This window comes from Hipposideros armiger, unplaced genomic scaffold (assembly GCF_001890085.2).
Source record: "Hipposideros armiger isolate ML-2016 unplaced genomic scaffold, ASM189008v1 scaffold_419, whole genome shotgun sequence".
Lineage (NCBI taxonomy): Eukaryota > Metazoa > Chordata > Mammalia > Chiroptera > Hipposideridae > Hipposideros > Hipposideros armiger.
The window spans coordinates 1,351,234-1,373,568 of record NW_017731769.1 but is presented as its reverse complement, the minus strand read 5'-3'; the positions used below and the strand labels follow the sequence as shown (position 1 = coordinate 1,373,568).

Below are 22,335 nucleotides of genomic sequence, written 5' to 3'. Positions count from 1 at the left end.
GCGCCTTTCTTGTTTGCCAGCACTGACAGAGAGATTTCCCCTTTCTTTCTATTCTGCTGTCATTTCAGTGGGCTCAGTTACCCCCTTCTGCAGGGTGGGGTGGTGCTGACATTTCCCCCCGCCCCCCGGCACCTCTGCAGGTGAGCCACAGTCAGTAGGCTCAGTCTGATCACTTGTTAAGGGGGTGCCTGTCAGATTTTTTCACAGAACAGGACCCTTTACCTTCCTTCCCTTACTCTTTAGCCTGTGTATTCCTTAATTTCTTGCCAGCTTGTGAGTGCAGGTAAGACTTTTTAAACACTGTCTTCTATAGCATCTTCTAGAATAGCGGTTCTCAACCTGTGGGTCGTGACCCCTTTGGGGGTCAAACGACCCTTTCACAGGGGTTGCCTAAGACCATCGGAAAACAAAAAGATATTTACATTACGATTCATAACAGTAGCAAAATTACAGTTATAGAGTAGCAACAAAAATAATTTTATGGTTGGGGGTCACCAGAACATGAGGAACTGTATTAAGGGGTCGCGGCATTAGGAGGGTTGAGAACCGCTGCTCAAGAAGATGTTCAGTCCAGCGTTTTTAGTAGTTTCAGCAGGAGTGTCTGTGGACCTGACCTCTGCATTGCTGGAAGCCAATCTGTGGACGTCTGGAACCCATCCCTCCAGTGTAACCATCCCCCATACCACTGCCCTCATAGCCCCTCCCTCCCCATCAATGTAGATGTCACTGCCCCTGGGTGAATGGGGGCTCCTCCTGCCACCCCCAACCCACCAGTGCCCAGCAGGCCACTGGAAGCACTGAAACGCATCATTTAGTCACTCAGAGCCTGCTTGCTTTGGGTGCTCAGCCAGCCCCTGCTCCTCGAAGTTAATGGCCACAGGGATACTGCCATCAAAAGCAGCAAAGGTAGCACAGCATCGGGGTTGAGACTGTCACTTGGCATGCGATTATTGAGCATTGTTCCTGTTCGTGGCGCTGTGTGTTGAGCAGGGAGATGACAGCAAAAATGACACACACTGGCTGGGTGGGGAGTTGGCCATCACGATGGTGTATTCAGAGTACACTGTGGGGTGCATAGGGTGCTCCTGCTCATGGGTTGGGGGGGGAGGGGAGGCAGGAGCAAGAAAGGCATCTCAGAAGTGCCGTCTTAACCCAAATGAAGATGGGAGAGGGGGCTGGCCCAGAGCCTCTGGTCTCCCCCCTGGGAGAGGTGTCACAGTGGGGACAGGATGGGGCTGTTGATATTGCTGCCTCTGCCCATCTGGTCTAGCCTGCCCTGAGCCCTCTTGGCCAGCCTGTGAAACTCCTCATCAGCCCTAGAAACCCAGCTCGGGCCTTCCTCCTTCAGGGAATCCCCATCTCTGGGCTTCCCGTCTGCCTGGAATAGGAGAGGGTGTCACTATTTCTTCGTTACCTCTTTGTCCATCTTCCCCCCTCACTATACTGGGAGCTCTAGAAGACCAAAGAAGGATGCTAATTCCACCCTGGCATCCCAGTCCTTAGCAGAGTCTGGCTCAAATCAAGGGAATCTAAACACACATTGTATCAACCGTGAACTCACAAAATTCCCCTTGTCTGGTGGTACTTTTCTTTTCATCTGTGACACTGAAGCGTTGAAGAGGTGGTTTTGTGAGGGTACTCCCAACTCTCAAGTGACGAACTTGTGATCTAGGTGCTCAGTTCTCATACTCCAATGTTTGTGCATGTGTGTGCGCACATACATATACATATATGCTGTGATTAGAGGGAGGATGAAGAGGGCTGTTGCTTTGAAAAAAATGTGTGCTTCAGCAAACCCATAACTTCCTGGGGGGCTTAGGGAGTCTCCTGGCACCCCATCCTAGTCTCCCTCTTTTGAGGTCACCCTGAGACTGAGAAGGCACTGGGGGCCAGGGGTAAACTCATTTGGACTACCTGTTTTGCGTCATTTTTACCTCCATGTCCAGCAAAATGGCTTCTAAACTTTGTGGGCTTTTGTTATTTTTAAGTAACACACTTGTGTATCCCTCAATGCACAGAATTGAAAACCACCATATTGTCATGGTTGTTTCAAGTAATTTCAATTTAAAGGAACTAGACTATTACAGATAGAGTTAAAAGCCCTTTTATTCCCCATCTTCTGTGCTATTAAAAGTTCATTTACTGTACACTTAGGAATGGCTAAAAAGGTAAATATTGTTACTGTATATTTTATACATAAAAAACTTTTTAAAAAAGTTCATTTGTTCCCAATTCAGAGTTTGGGCACAGCTGGGTCTCCCACCTTTGTAGCTAGTAGGAAAAGAACTATGTTGTCCTCTCCTTGAACTGCTAACCATGGGTGTGGCTATAATCCCAACCTGCTCCTGGCCCAGGCTTCCCCATCGGCAGTCAGTGGCACTGCAATCCTCCCAGGCTTTGGCCCAGGTCCTGAACTTGTCCCCGCCCTCACCTCTATCCTAGTCTGTCAGCCAGCTCTGTTGCCCCACCTCCTGGTCATGTCCCCCATCCTCCGCTGTCTCCACCCTGGGCCACTCCAGGACCATTGCAAGAGGCTTGTCATGGGTCCTCCCTGCTTTCCTCTTAGGTCTCCTGCAGTCCATTTAGAGTGATCCTTTGAAGATAAGAGCCCTCATCCCCGTCCCCTGCTCCAAACTCCCCAATAGCTTCCCATCACACTTGGAATAAAACTCAACAAAGCCCTCTTGAGGCCCCTCTACCGTCTGGAAACTTCTTCCTCCACACAGCCACATGGCTTGCCCCCTCACTTCCTTTAGGTTTTTCTCTTCCCCCGCCCCCCAATATTACCACGTGGATTTTTCCATCACTGTGTTCTAATCAGCTCATTCCTTGGACACTCAGCTGGTCACAGCGTGGCCCAATGCATCGAGACCTTTCAGCCAGCGCCTATGTCCTTTTGACTCTCCTTATGACCCTCTGAGCCAGCGGCTTTCAACCTTGCACAGGGGTCGCCTAAGACCATCGGAAAACACATATTTTCGATGGTCTTAGGAACCGAGACACCGCTCCTCTATCCATCTCCAGGCCCACATGCAGGTACGCCCACATACGAGTACCTGGCGACCCCTGGGAAAGGGTCGTTCAACCCCCAAAGGGGTCGCGACCCACAGGTTGAGAACCGCTGCTCTAAGCGCTCCCCTGCCTTTTCGCCCCCACAGGCCACCCCAGAACCAGAACCACCCACTTCTCCCAGGGGCCAGCCAGGTTCCCTTCTGTGGACACCAGGCATGTTCCCTGCTCCTGGGATGTTATCGTTGGCCTTAGACTACGTACCACCAAGGCTGTACAGAGCACTGTGGTCAAAAGTATTTGAAACAAATCTCTTCTCTGTGGTATGTTATCAGTTTGATATAAATTCATTTATGTCTGGTTGCATTCAGTGTAATGTGATTTTGTTACCTTTTGTTTTCATTTTAATTTGGGTTATGTAAGCTTTTTACCCGATTCAGAAGTTGAAATTATGCTCTGGTGTACCCAGAGAGGCCTCGCCAGTTCCATTAATTTCTGCTGTGTGTTTCCTAAAGGCCCCTTCTTCTTTCTCACAAAAAAAGCAGCCTGTGGTCTGGGGCGCTCTCCATGGTGTGGCCATACTGTCGTCGTCTAGTCAGCAGGTCGCTGGTGGTGGCTGGCTGCGCTGTCTGCAGTCTGGGGCTTGTCAAAACAGTGCCGACGCAAATAACATCATTCTCTGTTGTTTTGCCTTTCTGGAGGTGTCTCTTAAGGGCAGATTTCTAGAAGGGATTGCCCTAGATTGCATTGACACCCTTGATTGTATCTAAGAGGCATTCCTGGGGCATGCGGCTTGTACTTGACTTCATGATGGTGAAAGGATTTGGGGAATACAAATGAGAGTTCTGAAGAAGCCAGACCTTTTCCATTGGTGCAGTGGTTTTCTCTGACTGCGGGACTGTCGGGGTTTCAGGGAGCAGCCCTGTTTAGGCAGTGCCCCTGTGGACTGTGCGGAAGTGGTGATTCCAGCCTGCCTGGCTGGCTCTCAGCTGTGGCCGAGCTCCCCTTCTCCCTCTGGGATCATGGGCCATGGGCCACACCCAGCTCCCCAGGGTTCTTCATCATTTCCTGTTGAGAAGCTAAGACTGGGAGAATTGAAAAGTAGGCTCCGTTCTAGAATAGGCTAGGGAGCCCCACTGTCCAGCAAGAAAAGGCCTCCTGTGGGCCGAAGGCTGAATCCAGGTGACCCTGGCAGCCACTCTCAGGGCCCTAAATTGCCGGACGAAGAGCCAGAATAGGGAGGAATGCGGGTGAACCTGAGGAGGCCCTGGACACACCCTTGCCACCACCTGTCTCCCCACACCTGACCTTGGCTGTTCAGGAAAGCCATGTTCTTGTGGTGCCAAGTGAGTCCTCGTGCTAACCCACCTTCGGTGACTTGCCCACATCCTTCAAGTCTGGTTTTGAGTGCACACCACAGTGCCTTCATTGCAGTCTCCACAGTGTGGACAGGAAGGGAAGTCACTTGGGGTAGACCAGCCACGGGGCAGTGACCCGTGCAGACATGAGCTGGGTGGGACAGCGCAGCTCTAGGGCTGAGACACAGAGAACAAGAATAGTCTTGCCCTTTTCCAGAATAAACTGCTAGCCGAGGGACTAGCAGATGATTGATTCTGAGCCCACAATTCTTTCTAAACCTCCCCTGGCCCCGGCTGTATTCTTGCCCTCTTCGTCCAGCAAGAGCATTATGGACAGACTCTGACCCCAGGGTCCAGGGCCTCACGGTGAGCATTTCTGAAGTACATAAGGAAGGGACCCTACCAGACGGAACCAAAGTGTGGGGAAGGGGCTGCTCTGTCAGCATGAAAAGTGGAGAGGCACCCTCCCTGGAACGGCACAGATGCTCCTCGATGCCTTTCTCCTTGCTCTTCCACCCCACCCACAAGGCCTTGTGTCATAAGGGAGCATCTAGTGATAAGGGCTCACCTGGCCTGGGATCACTTCTCATGCCAGAACTCCAGGCAGCAGTTTCTGATTGCCCGAATTAGCCTGTATTTATATAGCACTTTTGTGACTTTTCTTCCTCTGGGATGTTGGTACCTGTTACTGAGATGAGGAAACTGAGGCATGGGATATGAGGTCGCTTGCTCAGGTCCGTGTTTGGAAATGTCAATAAGAATTTGAGCTCAGGTTGGCTGGCTCCAAACCTGTGTGCTCTTTCCACAGTGCTGAGCTGTGTGCCACCTCCCAAGGGGGTAGTGAGGGGCTGTGTTCCCATCAGTAGGTTGTACTGTGCCCTACAGCAGTTGTTTGTCGATCACACATTTGAGAAAACCCCAAACACAAGCTGTAGTAACACCCAAGCCAGGCCTTTGAGCCCCACCCCCGTGTTGGGTGGGCAGCTCCCTCTTCAGCAGCCCAGGGCCACCTCCTGTCAGCCATCAAGCCCAGAGGCCCTCTGGTACAGCTCATAAAGTGGCCTCTGCCAAGGTGGCATGCTGAGAAGCCACACGGCATTTCTACTCAGAAAAATGCCACCTGTGTAGGCCGCTCGCTCTCCTGCATGTTACGGGTGGGACTCAGGGTGGCCACAGTGCATGTCGAGTGCAGTTGGCCACCACTGCCAGCAGCCCTAAAGAAATCTGTGCAGGGAAGACCATCAAGGCCTGGTGAGCACCTGCGGGGCAGCCCCAGCTCCCAGAGCCCTTACCTGCGCTGGGCTGCCCTGAGCCTGCCCACGCTCACTTTTTCTGCAAACCGGTGTGTACTCTGTGATACTTACATACTTGTTTAACACTTCAGGGAAGAAAAGTCAGAAGACCAGGATCTCCAGGGCCTCAAGGACAAACCCCTGAAGTTTAAAAAGGTGAAGAAGGATAAGAAAGAAGACAAAGAGGGCAAGCATGAGCCCTTGCAGCCGCCAGCCCACCACTCTGCTGAGCCAGCAGAGGCAGGCAAAGCAGAGACTTCGGAAGGGTCAGGCTCAGCCCCAGCCGTCCCAGAAGCTTCTGCCTCCCCAAAACAGCGGCGCTCCATCATTCGTGACCGGGGACCTATGTATGATGACCCCACTCTGCCTGAAGGTTGGACCCGAAAGCTTAAGCAAAGGAAATCGGGCCGCTCTGCTGGGAAGTATGATGTGTATTTGATCAAGTAAGTAAGGGCAACTCCTGTCTCTACAGAGCTGGGAGGGCTGGGTGGGAGGGAGGTCAGGGACAGATGCTGAAAACTATGGGGATCCCTTGGAGTAGCAGCTCTTTGCTGCTAGTTGATCAGAAAAATGTGCGTGCGTAACCCCTCCTGAGGTCAGGGAGGGGGCTTCAGTAATGAACACCGCTTTCCAGAGTGACCAGGTATGCTGCGAATGGCTGTATACAGAGGTCTCTGCCCTGAGTGAGATGTGCACCGGGTGGCAGAGTGTGACTTTACCCTGCCAGCCTTTGAGGCCTCGTCTGGAGATGGACTCACAGTAGGGCCTACTCAGGGCTGCAGTGAGAATGCCAGGAGGGGTCGGTCACCTGGGAAGCAGTGAGGTCATGCGGCCTGCCATCTGCAGTGGCCTGGGCTCTGGAAGCAAGTGGAGCTTGGGGTTCCTGCCGGTTTCCGGCTGGAGAACACCCAGCCAAGGGACTCTTCTCAGAACTGTTAACCTCATCTTCTTTCTGGGAGAGTTTTGCTGTGACATTGCTTCCTGAACCAGAAGAATTAGGAGTTCTTAGGGCTCAGTCCACTCTGAGAATTATGTTGGGAAAGGTGGGCTCTTGGACAGGGCCCCTGGGGAGAAACACAAACGGATGCCATGTGCCTTTCCAATTGTCTCTTTTGCGTTTGTCCAGCTTTGGGGGAGGTCACTGGATGTTTTCTGTTGAAACAGTAACTTCCAAACCCGAGCTGCAGAGGAGGAGTAAATAAGGACATTTCAGTTCTGTCCCTTAGTCAATCCTGAAATGGTTAGCAGTTTTCAAAGGACATTTGCAGCCTCGTTTGGTTCCAGCAAGTCTGACAAGAGTGAGCAAAGCATTACCTACTGACAGATGAGGAAACCGATTTCCAGAGATGCTAAATATTGGGTTGTCAGAAAAGTCATGACGCATGTTTGCGACAGATGGCACTAGTTCAGTTTTGGAAGTACTAGAGTCATTCGTATCTATGTTATTGCTATGTCATTTGACAGCCAACAGTTCTAGCTTCATTCTAAAAAAAAATTGAGCGATTTGGTTGTGTTTTGGAGATTTGACAACAAGTTGAAGATGGATGACCAAACTGTGTATTTTCGCCATGTTTTACTGTTTTCCTTCCATAAAGGGAAGAATGTGCTTCAGGCTTGTGAAAGGTTGCATAAAGTTTACGGTGACAATGCTCTACAAGAACATCAGTGCCAACGATGGTTCACGAAATTCCGTGCTGGTGATTTTGATCTCAACGATGCTCCTCGGTCAGGGAGGCCCACCGAGGTTGATGACGACAAAATAAAGGCATTGATTGAGTCAAACTCACTTTACACGACACGAGAGATTGCAGAAACATTGAACATCCATCAATCGAGCGTTCACGACCACCTGAAGAAGTTGGGATATGTAAGCAAGCTCCATATTTGGGTTCTGCATGAACTCAAAGTAGTTCATTTGACGGTGTGTATAAACATCTGCAATGTGCTCATTAAACGTGAGCAAACGATCCTTTTATGAAGCAACGGATAACTGGTGATGAGAAGTGGATTGTTGACAACAATGTGGTGCACAAACGATCTTGGTCCTGACATGATGATTTGCCTCAAACGACATCGAAAGCAGACATTCGTCAAGAGGAAGGTTATGCTCTCAGTGTGGTGGGATTTTAAAGATGTCGTGTTAAGAGCTCGCTCAAGAGCGGGAGCTCTAAGCAACTAGCAGTTTGACGCCCAGCCCGAGCTGAGCTGCTGCTGAGCTGCCAACAAGCGGCAGGATGGCTCAGCTTAAAAAAAAAAAAAGAGTCGTGTTTTCGAGCTCCTACCAAGGAACCAAACAATCAATTCAAATGTGTACTGTCAGCATTTGGACAGTTTGAACGAATCCATCATCCAGAAATGTCCAGAGCTTGTTAATTGTAAAGGAGTTGTGTTCCATCGCAACAACGCGAGACCACACACAAGTTTGATCACCAGTCAAAAATGATTGGAGGGCTGGCCGAGTGGTGCGATGGTTAAGAACTGGCTTGGGATGCCAGAGGGCCCCGGTTCAGATCCCACATATGAGGGCCAGTGACACTGCCCTCTACAGCTAAGATGCTGAACAACAGCTCGACCTGGAGCTGGGCTGCAGTGAGTCTCCAGTGACGGGCAGGTGGGTTGCCATGGGCTACCGTGTGTGGCCAGCAGCCAGCGTGAGCAGCCAGCAGCCGCAGTGAGCGACCGTCCAGAAACCAGCGACTGTTCTGCCTCATCTGGGAAGAGTGCAATGATGGTGCCAGCTTGGGCCAGTGAAGCAATGTCCTCCACAACTAGACTGAAGAACAAAACGACAGCAACTTGTCTGCTCCCCTTCCCCCACTTCCCCAATAAAAATCTTTAAAAAAAAAAAAGATTGGAGCTTGGATGGGATGTGTTGCCACACCCACCATTCTTGCTTGACCTTGCGCCGTCAGACTTCCACTTGTTTCGCTTTCTTCAAAACTCCTTGTGTGGTATAACGTTCAATTCAGATGAGGCTGTAAATCAGCACCTTGTTCAGTTTTTTGCAAATGAAGACAGGTCCTTCTATGAACGAGGAATTATGAAGCTCACTGAAAGATGGCAAAAGGTTATCGAACAAAATGGGCACTATATCATTGATTGATCTTTGTTCTTTATATAAATAAATGACCTTTGAAAAACATAGACAAAATATGTCATGACTTTTCCGACAACCCAATAGCATGCACAAGTTCAGACAAAGGGCAGATCGGGCCCAGGCACCAGCCAGCAGAATGCGCCCCAGCCTGATGGCTAGACAGGGTTCCCAGGACGGACCCTCTTGGGGGCCAAAGGAGGAGCCTCAGTGGCAGGCAGGTCCTTGGTGGCATCTAGGCAACAGCTGTGGAGCAGCCAGCACCAAGCTATTCTGACATCGGAGCAGGCCATGCCAGCACCCACCACTGCGCGGCAACCCAGTTACCTCATGTGTAACTGTGGTGGTGCCCATCTAGTTTTAGCTCATCTTGGCTTTTCATAAATGTGACTCTTTTTCAATGATCTCATCAGGCGTGTCAGCTACACAATGCCTTCTGTCAGAGTTCATCAACACCTTCTGCTCTGCTCCATCTCCGACATTGCTCTGGGAGCTTCTAATCATTTTTTGTGTCTCTCCATTTGTTCCCACAGTCCCCAGGGAAAAGCCTTTCGCTCTAAAGTGGAGTTGATTGCGTACTTCGAAAAGGTAGGCGACACCTCCCTGGACCCTAATGATTTTGACTTCACGGTAACTGGGAGAGGGAGCCCCTCCCGGCGAGAGCAGAAACCACCTAAGAAGCCCAAATCTCCCAAAGCTCCAGGAACTGGCAGAGGTCGGGGACGCCCCAAAGGGAGCGGCACCGCGAGACCCAAGGCAGCAGCATCAGAGGGTGTGCAGGTGAAAAGGGTCCTGGAGAAAAGTCCGGGGAAGCTACTCGTCAAGATGCCTTTTCAAGCTTCGCCCGGGAGCAAGGCTGAAGGGGCTGGGGCCACCACGTCGGCCCAGGTCATGGTTATCAAACGGCCTGGCAGGAAGCGAAAAGCCGAGGCTGATCCCCAGGCCATTCCCAAGAAACGGGGCCGAAAGCCGGGCAGTGTGGTGGCGGCTGCTGCCACTGAGGCCAAGAAGAAAGCTGTGAAGGAGTCGTCCATCCGGTCTGTGCAAGAGACCGTGCTCCCCATCAAGAAGCGCAAGACCCGGGAGACAGTCAGCATTGAGGTGAAGGAGGTGGTGAAGCCCCTGTTGGTGTCCACGCTCGGCGAGAAGAGCGGGAAGGGACTGAAGACCTGCAAGAGCCCTGGGCGGAAAAGCAAGGAGAGCAGCCCTAAGGGGCGCAGCAGCAGTGCCTCCTCGCCCCCCAAGAAGGAGCACCACCACCACCACCACCACTCAGAGCCCCCGAAGGCGCCTGTGCCGCTACTCCCGCCCGAGCCCCAGAGCTCCGAGGACCCCGCTAGCCCCCCTGAGCCCCAGGACTTGAGCAGCAGCGTCTGCAAAGAGGAGAAGATGCCGAGAGGAGGCTCACTGGAGAGTGACGGCTGCCCCAAGGAGCCAGCTAAGACTCAGCCCGCAGTCGCAACCGCCACCACGGCTGCAGAAAAGTACAAACACCGAGGGGAGGGAGAGCGCAAAGACATTGTTTCATCCTCCATGCCAAGGCCAAACAGAGAGGAGCCTGTGGACAGCCGGACGCCCGTGACCGAGAGAGTTAGCTGACTTTACACAGAGCGGATTGCAAAGCAAACCAACAAGAATAAAGGCAGCTGTTGTCTCTTCTCCTTATGGGTAGGGCTCTGACAAAGCTTCCCGATTAACTGAAATAAAAAATATTTTTTTTTCTTTCAGTAAACTTAGAGTTTCGTGGCTTCAGGGTGGGAGTAGTTGGAGCATTGGGGATGTTTTTCTTACCGACAAGCACAGTCAGGTTGAAGACCTAACCAGGGCCAGAAGTAGCTTTGCACTTTTCTAAACTAGGCTCCTTCAACAAGGCTTGCTGCAGATACTACTGACCAGACAAGCTGTTGACCAGGCTTCTTAGGGTACGCCTGCACTTCCCCTCCCACCCAGACCTCCCCCCATGTGGTCGTTAAGGACAGAGAGCACTTGAGAGAACACTCCCATTTTCGGTGCCATTGGTGCCCCAGTCGCAACTCTCCTCTCCCTCCACCCTGCCCCCAGCTCCCCCACCTCCCCCACTCCCACCCACGTTGGGACAAGGAAGTGTGAGGCAGGAGAGACAGGTGGATTCTTTAGAGAAGAAGACAGAGATGGCCAGTGGCTACAGCCCGTGTGATCCCACCTGTGGTGGCACAAATCTGGCCCCACGCCAGCCCCAATCCAAAACCGACAAGGACATTTCACAAGACAGGGAAGTCGTGCCTGTTCGCTCCAGTTCTGGCATGGCTCCGAGGGAGTCATCCTTTGAGCTGCTGGGTGTAGACTGGCCTGAGCCGGAGGAGAGGATGGCCCAGGGCCGGCCTCCAGTGGATGGCACTAGACAGAGGCCATGGAGGCAGCAGGACGAGGCGCAGGCAGGCTGGCCGGGCTCCGGACCGGCAGAGCACAGCAGGGCAGGAGGGACTCCTGGTCTCTCAGAGCAGTCTGTGACTGGCAGAGGCTCAGTGGGGCAGGGGCAGGGGGACGGAGGGGAGATTGTTCTTCCAAAACTTTCCAATTCTACTCCTTAGGGACAGCTTAGAACTATTTGCACTATTGCGTCTTCATGTTCCCACTTCAAAACAAACATGCTCTGAGAGCAAACTGGCTTGAATTGGTGACGCTTTGTCCCTCAAGCCACCAGATGTGACGGTGTTTAGAACTGCCTGGATCTGTAGATACCTGCGCTTGTTTTAAAGTGGGCTCAGCACATAGGGTTCCCACGAAGCTCCGAAACTCTAAGTGTTTGCTGCAATTTTATAAGGACTTCCTGATTGCTTTCTCTCCTCTCCCTCCATTCCTGCCTTTTGTCATTTCATTCTTTCATTTCTTCCCCTCCCCCCTCCTCATTCATCCCTTGTGTTCCAAGCAGCCGCAGTGCCCAACTGTACCCCAAGCCGATGCTGGTCAGCTCATGCCCCCAGAACTCGCCCTGCCCTTGGCCTTCCCGCCACCAGCTGCAGCCCCATCCCGTTCTGAACCCTGGGGAAGCCCCGAGTTCTGCTGAGTCTACCTGGCCCTAGCGCCGCGGCCTCTCTGAACGGCAAGAGAGCAGCAAGGTCTCGCTCTCCTAGGGAGCCCTTTCCCTGGTCAGAGCCCGGACACCGGGCCTCCTCAGCCTTCCACTTGAGAGAAGTGGGTGGGAGAAGTTGGGCCAGATTTCGATTTGGGAGCTGAGGGTAATACAGAGGCCCCCGGTGGCCTTCCAGAGTCATCGAGAGACCCAGCCCAGTGCAGAGCAGCTGACGGAACAATGCAGATGCCCCCAGACCTGAGCTGGCACCAGCGCCTAGGGCCTCCCTCCTCCACCCCAGGTTCCTCCATTAACCACAAGTTCTTTTCTAATGGAAAACTTTTGGCTTTTGCTTGCTGGAGACTGGGTAGGGCCAGTACATCACACATGTCCACGTCTGCGCCAGGGGTGTTGCGTGGGGGCTTAGAGGCTTGGGTTTGCTGTGGGATCGCATCCCTTTAACCTCCCTGTTCAGGAAGTCCTTATCTAGCTGCATATCTTCATCATATTGGTATATCCTTTTCTGTGTTTACAGAGATGTCTCATATCTAAATCTGTCCAACTGAAAAGTACCTTATCAAAGTAGCAAATGAGACAGCAGTCTTATGCTTACAGAAACACCCACAAGCACGTCCCATGTGAGCTGCTGCCATGAACTGTCAAGTGCGTGTTGTCTTGTGTATTTCAGTTATTGTCCCCTGGCTTCCTTACCGCGGTGTAACCATGAAGGAGTGAAACATCCTAGAAACCGTCTAGCACTTCCTTGCCAGTCCTTAGTGATCAGGAACCATAGTTGACAGTTCCGATCAGTAGCTTAAGAAAAAAAAAAACCGTGTCTGTCTCTTCCAGAATGGTTAGAAGCAAGGGAGTTTGCCCCGTTCAGTTTCTAGAGTCATAGCTGTCCTTTCTAGCATTTTTGTATCCATTTCCTTATGCTGCAAAAGCAAGTCCCACAACCAACCCCGCTCTGCTGTCAACCCTCTGGGCTTCACTTCTGACTCCTCCCCAGGAAGGGAAGGGGGATCAGGGGGTGGGGAGCGAGTCCTTCATTACCCCTCTTCCTCCAAGGACAAAAGGCTCCTGACCCCACAGTGGCCTTGCACTCCCAGCACCCCCAAAAGGCATCTAGCCACGTGAGCATGGCATCCAGCCAGTTTGTCATGGAGATGCCGTCTGTTTTGCTTGGTGGGGTTTTTATGCGTTAAACCAAGCCCAGTGAAATGCGGCTCCTGGGACTAATGTCAGGAGCTGTCCTCCCCGTCGGCTCGGTATCATCTGGTCCTGGGAAGAGGAGTGTGGGGCCCACCAGGCCCCCCTTTCACCCATGACAGTTTATTCAGGGGCTGACTGGGAATTGGTGGTCGAGAACATAGCGTTTCAAGGGTCTTTTTCTTTCTGTCTGGCCCCCTAGCTCCCCAGCTTCTTCCCCTAGAGTTCCAAAGCTGCAGGCAGTGCCTGAGGCTCTTTAGGGTTTTCTCTCTCTCCCCCCTTTCTTCCACATTCTCTCTTCCCCAAATAAAGGCATCACAAATGAGTCACCTTTTAAGCAGGCTGCCTTGGCAGTTTGTCACCCTGGCGGGCAGGGGCCCTGCAGCTCCCATGCCACCCCTGTCCTGGAGTCAGGTTGACGGGAGGTTGGAGGGGAAGCCTAAGCCCTGGGATTCTCACCAGCTGTGTCGGGCCCATTTTGGGGTGTGACCTCAATTTTGTGTGTACTTGAACACCACAAAGATTGGGGGACATCTTTTAGGGACTGTGCGAAGAATACAGGAATGGACCGATGGCTTTCAGATCCCCGTGGGCCAAGGTCACAGAAAGTCGCGTTCAGCCTCCCGAACCCTCATTCTAGCTGTTAGTTACTACCTCCTCTCTCAATAGAATTCCGTGTGTCCTCGAGCTCCTCCCACAATGCCCCGCCCAGCCCTGCCTGCCTGTCATGGGCTTGTCCTAACCAGTGGAATTGCCGGCCTTGACACTGCAGTGAACTGGGGAAACGGGGCCACAGCCAGGCTCTAGTACAGCTCCCTTCCGCTGGCACAGGAGACACCTAGAAATGCCTCATCCCCAGTCCATCAGTGCCAAACTAGTCAACGACCCCAGCGCCTCAGCTCCCTGGAAGGTAAAAGTCGTGGTGGCCTGGGATCACAGGCCACAGCCAGCACCTGGCTTCTACTCCTGAGACCCACCCTTTGCAGGTGCGGGCAACAATCTGTTCAGTGGCATCATTCCAGGCTAGAGGCCAAGAACAGTGGCAGTAGGACCCGGAGCAGCCCCAAGTTGCTGTCTCCTCCTCTGCCCAGCTTGTCATTGCTGTTACAGCGATCATGAAAGGGTACTAGCCAGAAACAAACTTCCACGTCTGGTGGGGAAGGAGTTTCCTTAGCTGACAGGACATCTGGATTTTAAGTAACTCTTAAGAAGCAGCTCAAGCCCAGGAAGGAGCAAAGGTTATGAACTGAACTCACCAGGTGGGGCTGACTGGATCTCGGAGAGCATTCCCGCCAGGCTCACTGAGCTGACGGGGTCAGGGGAGGTCACAGGTACTGGTTCTTGGAGAAGACCTTTGTGCATCCATTCCTAGCCGCTGTCGTTGCCCCAAATTGCTTCCTGGTGCAAGTCATGCACAGAGTCTAGGACCCATGGCCCAGACCTCGGGAAGCAAGCTGTGTCTAGAGCCCCGTGGGCATTTACCTAGCCAGTCCCCCAAGTGCAGCACAGCGACGATGTCGCCAGGCCTGTTGGTCGAGCCCCTGCCATGTCAGTTTCCCACTCTTACTCTGCTCTCTGCAAGGGCCCATCTTCGCTCTCTTGGTCAGTGAGCCTGTCCGCTCGTGGAGAGGTTTGTTGACTCTCCATTTTTGTGTCTTTCTCTTTTAGATCAATCTTTAGAAAAAGGCCTAATTGTTACAAATCGCTAGGATACTGCCTCCCCCAGGGTCTGAAGTTACATATTAAAGGGGGAAAAAAGTGTACACTGAAACCGGTTCTCAACAATTCAGAAGGAAAACCTAGAAAATATTTGGCAGAAAATTACATTTCGCTGTTTCTGAATGAATAAGAGCAAGCTTTTGCTGATCTAAAAATACTTGGAGCTTGACCTGAAGTGTGGTGAGCGCAGCAGGTGAAGGGGATTCCAGCCCGAAACGCTGGATCTGAGACTCAGGGCCATCCTGTCACTGGAGAGCCCGTTTCTCCTTGCGTAGCAGTCCCTGAAGATTCAGCTGCCGTCCTGTCCTGTGGGGCGGCCTGGAGGTTACAGCTCGCCTGGTCCCAAAGCTGCAGGAGCCCAGCTCTTGGTTTGAGAAGCTGAGCATTCACCAGGGACTCGCGAAGGCCTGCACCATTACCACTCCCCAGCGCCACCTGTTTCTTGCTCCATTCTCATCTCCACAGAGCCTACCCGAAGTACTGATTTGTCAGGAAAATAATGAATTCTAACTAGGGCCCAGGCAACTAGGAAGGAGAAGGTGACGTCTCCCCCTTGGCCTCTGCCTGTGGCACAGCCTGTCCCCTAAGGACATTCCCCTGCTTTGCTCTCCTTGGGGTCTAGGGCCTGGTAAAGTGGCACTCCCTTCTGAACTCGGAGGTGAGGACAGAGGCCTGAGCACTCACTGTGGTGTGTGCCCCCCTCGTCCCTCACCCTCGAGAGCCCCAGGGGCAGAGGGAGGGTGGGTGTGAAGACAGGTGCTTCCCCCACCCACCACCAGCAGAGCCAAGACCCTCACAGGGGAAATCTGGCCTCTGAGTTTCAGAGCATTTATGAAACTTGCAAATTGTCTTTGCTCCCCTAGCTCCCCCTTCTGTCTTACCTTTTCTCAGGTCCTGCTCAGCAGCGAAAGAAAACGAGATGAAAATGCCAAGAGGTTTTTGGCTCCTGCCCACTGGTAGTCCCTCTCCCCTCAGTGTTTGTGTGTCAAGTGACAAAGCTGTTCTTCCTGGTGACCCTGATTATATCCAGTATCTTATAGACTATACACATAGGCCTGCTTGGTCTCCTCTATCCTGGGCTTTTGTTTTGCTTTTTAGTTTTGCTTTTAGTTTTTCTGTCCCTTTTATTTAATGCACCGACTAGACACACAAAAGCAGTTGAATTTTTATATATATATATCTGTATATTGCACAATTATAAACTCATTTTGCTTGTGGCTCCACACAAAAAAAGACCTGTTAAAATTATACCTGTTGCTTAATTACAGTATTTCTGATAACCATAGCATAGGACAAGGGAAAATAAAACAAAAACAAAAAAACAAAAAAAAAAAACAAAAAAACAAAACAAAAAAAACGACAAATCTGTCTGCTGGTCACTTCTTCTGTCCAAGCAGATCCGTGGTCTTTCCTCGCTTCTTTCAAGGGCTTCCCTGTGCCAAGCAAAGGAGGCTCCAGGCAGCACCCGGGTTTTACACTGTTTCTCCCGTGCTTGTGAAAGAGGTCCCAGGATGCTGGTGCAGGACAGTTCACCTCAGCGGGTGGGTGCGCGAGCGCTCCCTTGCCCTCGCGATGTCCGGAATGTAGTTGGCACCGCCTGGTCCCCTTCCACCTCTGGGTGGGGCAGCTGGAGTCCACAAGGGTGGCCTGACCCCCCATCCCTTCTAGTGACCCGGTCAGAGTGATCTTGTGTGGAGAGTCGGCTCAGCAGGCCTCCCCGCCAGTAGGACTCCCACTTTACTGAGTCCGGGGGGCTGGTGGGGAGATGGGAGGCCTGTCACGTCTCTGAATGTGTGAGCCACACCAGGTAGAATGCCAGGGACCCCAGAACCACATAGAAGAGCCCAGTGGGTCCCCTCCAGGAGGTAGCAGACTCCAGAAATGTCCCTTTCTCTTCTCCCCCATCCTATGAGTAATTGCATTTGCTTTTGTAATTCTTAACGAGCAATATCTGCTAGAGAGTTTAGCTGTAACAGTTCTTTTTGATCGTTTTTTAAGTAATTAAAAACACCAAAAAAAAATCTAGAAACTTGTTCTTCCAAAGCAGAGAGCATTATAATCACCAGGGCCAAAAGCTTCCCTCCCTGCGTCATTACTACTTCTGAGGCCTGAATCCGAAAGAGAAACACTCATAGGCCCTTTGGGTGGCTGGGCTACCGTCGGGCCCCTTGGAGGACCTGGTCTGGGGCCCACTCCAGCCTGCGTTCAGTATTAGCGGTGGGTCATGATGTCCTTGCCCACCCAGCCTGGGATGGGGCCAAGGAGGCAAGGAGGCCATTGCCACTGATGCTTGGCCCCTAACAGGTGGGTGCCCACCTGTGTCTGCGTGCATGCTTTGTGACGGAAATGTGAAATCAGCGCCCGAGTTAGCCTCACCCTGTGACCTCTCGCCCCGCCGGGCCAGAGCGGGCCCACCCAGTTCAGTGTTTCTGGGGAGCTGGACAGTGGAGTGCAAAAGGCTTGCAGAACTTGAAGCCTGCTCCTTCCTTTGCTACCAAGGCCTCCTTTTCCGTTTGATTTGTCACTGCTTCAATCAATAACAGCCGCTCCAGAGTCAGTAGTTGAATATATGACCAAATATCACCAGGACTGTTACTCAATGTGTGCCGAGCCCTTTCTTCGCGCTGGGCTCCTGTGTACCCGGACACTGTAACGTGTGCTGTGTTAGCTCTCCTCCCCTCCCCCCTCGCCTTCCCCTCGTCTTTCTGGGGGTTTTCTGTTTGGGTTTGGTTTGGTTTTTATTTCCCCTTTTGTGTTCCAAACATGAGGTTCTCTCTACTGGTCCTCTTAACTGTGGTGTTGAGGCTTATATTTGTGTAACTTTTGGTGGGTGAAAGGAACTTTGCTAAGTAAATCTCTTCTGTGTTTGAACTGAAGTCTGTATTGTAACCATGTTTAAAGTAATTGTTCCAGAGACAAATGCTTCTAGACACCTTTTCTTTACAAACAAAAGAATTTGGAGGGTGGGGATGGTGACCAAGATGAGAGGGGCTGTCCTATTTCCCCAGGAGGGGAGATCCAGAGAGATGACCCCTGCTCAGATCAGCCAGAAGCCACCCAAAGAAGTTAAGCCTATGCCAGCGGACTGAATAGCTGATGTGTTGCCATTTTCAAAGTCCAAGCAAAACCAGGTCTTGTTCCACCCAGTGGATTCTTTTGCCTTTTTTTCCCCCAAGATTATTGGCATCATTGCTATTTTTAAGAACAGACAGGTTTATGTTCCTGCAAGGGGAGTCAGGAGGGGTGTGAGCAGGGCCAACCTGGCCTTGGTGGGAGGAGGATGGGGTGGGCCTGAACGGCTGTGGCTCAGACGAAGTGGGGGCATCTCCCTGGAGACCTCTGCTGTGGCCACAGGTCAGGCATATGTTGACGGGGCAGATTGGCCACTCTTCGCCTGATGCAGCTCTTTCTGTACAGGCCAGGTGGTGGGCATTACCATTTAGGACACCTCAATCACATCCAACCCGCCCCACAGTGCCCGACACTCGTGTGACCTCTCAGTTCCCACCCACTCATGTGATAAGATGTGGAGGGTGCGCTCTCTTTACTGTCATCCAATTCCCAGCAAAATTTGGACGTGAGAAACCCCTTTCCCTTTCCATGGCAAAACCAGATCCTTCTCAGAGAAGCTGTTCCCCCCACCAGACGTTGTTTTGGGTTCACGGAACAGGGACAGATGTGTGCTCCCCTTAGCGCCGGGCGGCACCTCCTCCGAAAGGTGAGGACAGTGCTGACTGTAGTGACCATTTGCACATGGGGTTTAGTAGTGGGTAGAACCAGGCAGGGTGGCTGCCCCCTCCCAAGTCTCAGTGACACAGGCCAGCCACCCTGTGCAGAGGGAAGTCCGGCCGAGGGTGGGAGAGGTATGCATGAGGCCTGGGGAGCCACCCAGGACAGACTTGGCTGGAGATGTCTCGAAAAGCCCTCTATCATATTCACCTTCAGTTTTTGTGTTTTGGGACAATTACTTTAGGAAATAAGTAGGTCGTTTTAAAAAACAAAAAATATTGATTGCTTTTTTGTAGTGTTCAAAAAAAGGTTCTTTGTGTATAGCCAAATGACTGAAAGCACTGATATATTTAAAAACAAAAGGCAATTTATTAAGGAAATTTGTACCATTTCAGTAAACCTGTCTGAATGTACCTGTATACGTTTCAAAAACACCCCCCACTGAATCCCTGTAACCTATTTATTATATAAAGAGTTTGCCTTATAAATTTACATAAAAATGTCCGTTTGTGTCTTTTGTTGTAAAATCAAGTGATTTTTTCATAAGGTTCTTTTACTATTTGAAAAGATGGGCAGCACGCAGTTTTATTTTATTTTTGTAAGTTTTTTAATACGTGTGAAAGCAAAGACTACTCAGCATGCCTTTCTAAGTGACGCGTTTGCACCTTTTGTTGGGAAGTACTGTATCCTGTGCTGTTAGCATTCTCGATAAATCTCTCTGTGAAAGTGACTCAAGGTCTGGGCTTTCATTATCAGACAGCTCACAGGACAGCATGGTGGAGTGTTTCCTGATTCAGCCTGGCTGTCCCTGAACACAGAGGAGAGCCAGCTGCTTTCAGGACTGCCTTGGGAGGAAGGGCAGCCCGCTCCATACACCACCTCCCCTTGGGTGCTCCAAGGCCGCCCTTTCCAGGCACACTGCTCCTGCATGTGTGGGGAAGCTCTGGGCGGCAGGCTGGGAAGGGCCTGGCACAAATCTGCCCGCTAGGTCAAGAGGCAGGTGGGCTGCAGACCCTATGCACAATGGCACAACTTCCTGTTCCTAAGGGCCACGGGAGGGGTGCCTCTTTGGTCGGGATGTGCCCAGGTGCTTTTGGAAATACACACCCCACTCCCAGCTCAGGCTCCTCCTGTGCCTACCACCTGAGACCCTCCCATAGCCTCTGCTGAACTGGCTCCCTGCCCAAAAGGGGCACTGTCATCACGGGGGTTTGCAGGTGTCTCACCCTGCCTGTGATCCTTGGCTTCCCCATAAGGCTGTGGCCTCTCAGGAGCTGCCTGCCCTGCCAGTCATCCTCACCAGGCTCTCGGGCTGGAGGAGACAACTGCTCGGTGTCCAACTTCATATGCAAATATGGACACACCTATTAGAAGGTGCACCCTGAAAGTCCTGGCCTTAAATGTTAAATCAAAGGGTTGAAATTCAACCTGAGTGCACTGAGCATTTCCTGTGTTCCAGGCCTGTCCAGGGAGCTGCAGTCCAGCAGTGAGCAAGTAGGACCAAGTGCCTGTTCCCTTAGAGCTTAGTGTTCTTAGAGCCTGTTCCCTTAGACCTGCATGATAATTCCCATACTCAGGGTGTGACTGGCCCCCTCTGTGGAAATGGCTGCAGCTTCTGGGAAGAGGTTCCAATGGAGGCCCATATTGGGTGCGGGTTTTTGGAAACATCCCTGAGTCCCTGGGAGGACAACCGGGGGTGGGGAGCCTTCTGGGGTCAGAATCGAGAGGACAAGGGGGACTGTCAGGGAAGAACTGTTGCCTTGCAAGCATGCATCTAGCCGGAGAAACAAGGAAAAGGCACCTGGCACTGTTTGCTGGGTCTTCCCCATCTATGGGGGAAGGCTCAAGAAGGATGCACCAGAGATGCAAGGCACAGCAGGGGCTGCAGGCAGCTCTGCCCAAGGGGCCTCGGGAGCTTTCACCCTAGCTTCCACCTGGGGAGCTGTTTGAGCTCAACCTTGTCACACGAACGACGGCCAGGAAACTGCACATGCAAACTCGTGGATGCAGAAGGCCTGGTACATTCTCGGAATCCTAAGGAGTTCTGGATGGCTTAAAGCTGCTGGCGTGTGCAGAACTAAACATGAGGTGGGTGGGCAGGGGCCGTGTGGTGACAGCCATGAAGGCTGCATTCAAGAGCTGGGACCCATCAGAGGGCTTAGGGAGGCATGGCAAAGTCTTGGGCAGGAAAGCTATGCGGCTTGATTTGTGCCAGAGGACGAGCATCTGGGCAGAGATGAGGCACAGAAGCCATGTGGAAGCCAGCGAATTCATCCAGGTAAGAGGTGGTAGTGAGGGCAGTGGGCCCATGGGGAGGAGATGGACTCCAGACACGTTCGGGAAGAAGACAGGAAAACAGTGGCTGCTGATGCGGGGTGGGGCAATGGAGGCTGCAGAGCACTATGGGAATGGGCAAGAGAGACAAATATGGCCAAGACCTCAAACTGAGGTTGGTGCCTGGCCATGCTTCAGAAGAGAGGGCGGGGGAGGCCGGACTCTGCCTCCCTCGCAGGGGGAGTGCAAACTAAGCCAGAAATGTGACCACGAGAGGGAAGAGGGACAACAGGAGTTGAAACCCTGTTTTTAAGAGAGAGAAACACGGTTCATGTGCTAGTAGGAAGGAGCCAGCAAAGAAGGAAGAATGGCAGATTAGTGCTATGAGGTAACAATTGCTGACGCAGGAGCCTGGAGGAGCGGAAAAGATGGGATCCAGGGCACAGGAGGTGGGTGGAAAGGCTCTGAGCTGGGACGGCCTGCTTGTACAAGCTTCCAAACCGTTTTCCTTGCACCCAACCTCAAGGGCCAGCTGACAGGAGTCAGCAGAGGGTGGGGGTGGGGCCTTTGTGTAACCCACATCTGACCCTGTCCTACCGGCATATCTGACGACTCTCCACTGCCAACAAATAAAGCCAAAACATCTTAAGGGGACCTCTCAGTGGCTGTCACAAAGTCCGGCTCCAGCCCTTAGTGGAATGCCACATGCCTCCATCATAGCCTCCGTCCTCATTGCTGGGAAGGGCTCTCCTCCATCCCTCAGAGCCCCACTCAGACGACCCCTCCTCCTGGAAGCCCGCCCTGCCCGCCTGGCCCCGCGCAGTGGCGCTGCCTTCGCGGGAAGGGACCGCGTGCGGCGCCCCCGTGTGGCCGAGGGCCGCGGTGGCCGCGGCCGCCGGCAAGATGGCGGAGTCTCGGGCACCGCCCCTTCCGCCCCTGGCATCTGGGCGTCGCACGAGGCCTGCTTAAAGGGGAAGTGAGTCACTGTTTGCGGACCCGGCCGGCCGAGGCCCGCGCCCGCCGCGGCCCTGAAAGGCCCCGAGAGGCCCCGGCCCGGCGGCGGCGGCGGCGGCGGCCATGGCTGGGGGGCCGGGCCCGGAGGAAGCGGCGGCCCCGGGCGCACAGCACTTCTTGTACGAGGTGCCTCCCTGGGTCATGTGCCGCTTTTACAAAGTGATGGACGCCCTGGAGCCCAGCGACTGGTGCCAGTTTGGTGGGTGGCGTCGGGCTGGCGGACCTGCGGGGCGGGGGGCGAGCGGGCCCTGGAGCCCAGGTCTTACGACCCGCACCCCGCAGCCGCCCTGATTGTTCGCGACCAGACCGAGCTGCGGCTGTGCGAACGCTCCCGGCAGCGCACGGCCAGCGTCCTGTGGCCCTGGATCAACCGCAACGCCCGCGTGGCCGACCTTGTGCGCATCCTCACGCACCTGCAGTTGCTCCGTGCGCGGGACATCATCATGTCTTGTGAGCGCTCGGCCCTCGGGCTCTGAGACCCCAGGACCCCAGGGTTGGAGGCTTCCCACGGGGCTCCTGCCCCTGCCTGGGCCTAACCATCCTTTCCTTCCTTGACGTCCCAGGGCACCCTCCCACCCCCCTCCC

At 52.9% G+C, this 22,335-nt stretch overlaps 2 protein-coding genes across 3 annotated transcripts in view; both read left to right on the top strand.

The window, feature by feature from the left end:
• MECP2 (methyl-CpG binding protein 2) overlaps window positions 1–19,192 on the top strand; it is a 62,251-nt gene extending 43,059 nt beyond the window's left edge. For both annotated transcript variants that reach the window (XM_019664291.1, XM_019664293.1), the window contains 2 exons: window positions 5,752–6,102; window positions 9,287–19,192. In XM_019664291.1, the coding sequence (XP_019519836.1) occupies window positions 5,752–6,102; window positions 9,287–10,352 (1,417 nt within the window). In that variant the 3' untranslated portion in view covers window positions 10,353–19,192. The remainder of the gene's footprint in view (window positions 1–5,751; window positions 6,103–9,286) is intronic.
• A 2,574-nt stretch (window positions 19,193–21,766) lies between these two features.
• IRAK1 (interleukin 1 receptor associated kinase 1) overlaps window positions 21,767–22,335 on the top strand; it is an 8,985-nt gene continuing 8,416 nt past the window's right edge. Inside the window, exons 1-3 of the mRNA XM_019664340.1 lie at window positions 21,767–21,949; window positions 22,033–22,200; window positions 22,314–22,335. The exon at window positions 22,314–22,335 is cut by the window's right edge and continues 14 nt beyond it. Coding sequence (XP_019519885.1) covers window positions 21,814–21,949; window positions 22,033–22,200; window positions 22,314–22,335 — 326 coding nt within the window. The 5' untranslated portion in view covers window positions 21,767–21,813. The remainder of the gene's footprint in view (window positions 21,950–22,032; window positions 22,201–22,313) is intronic.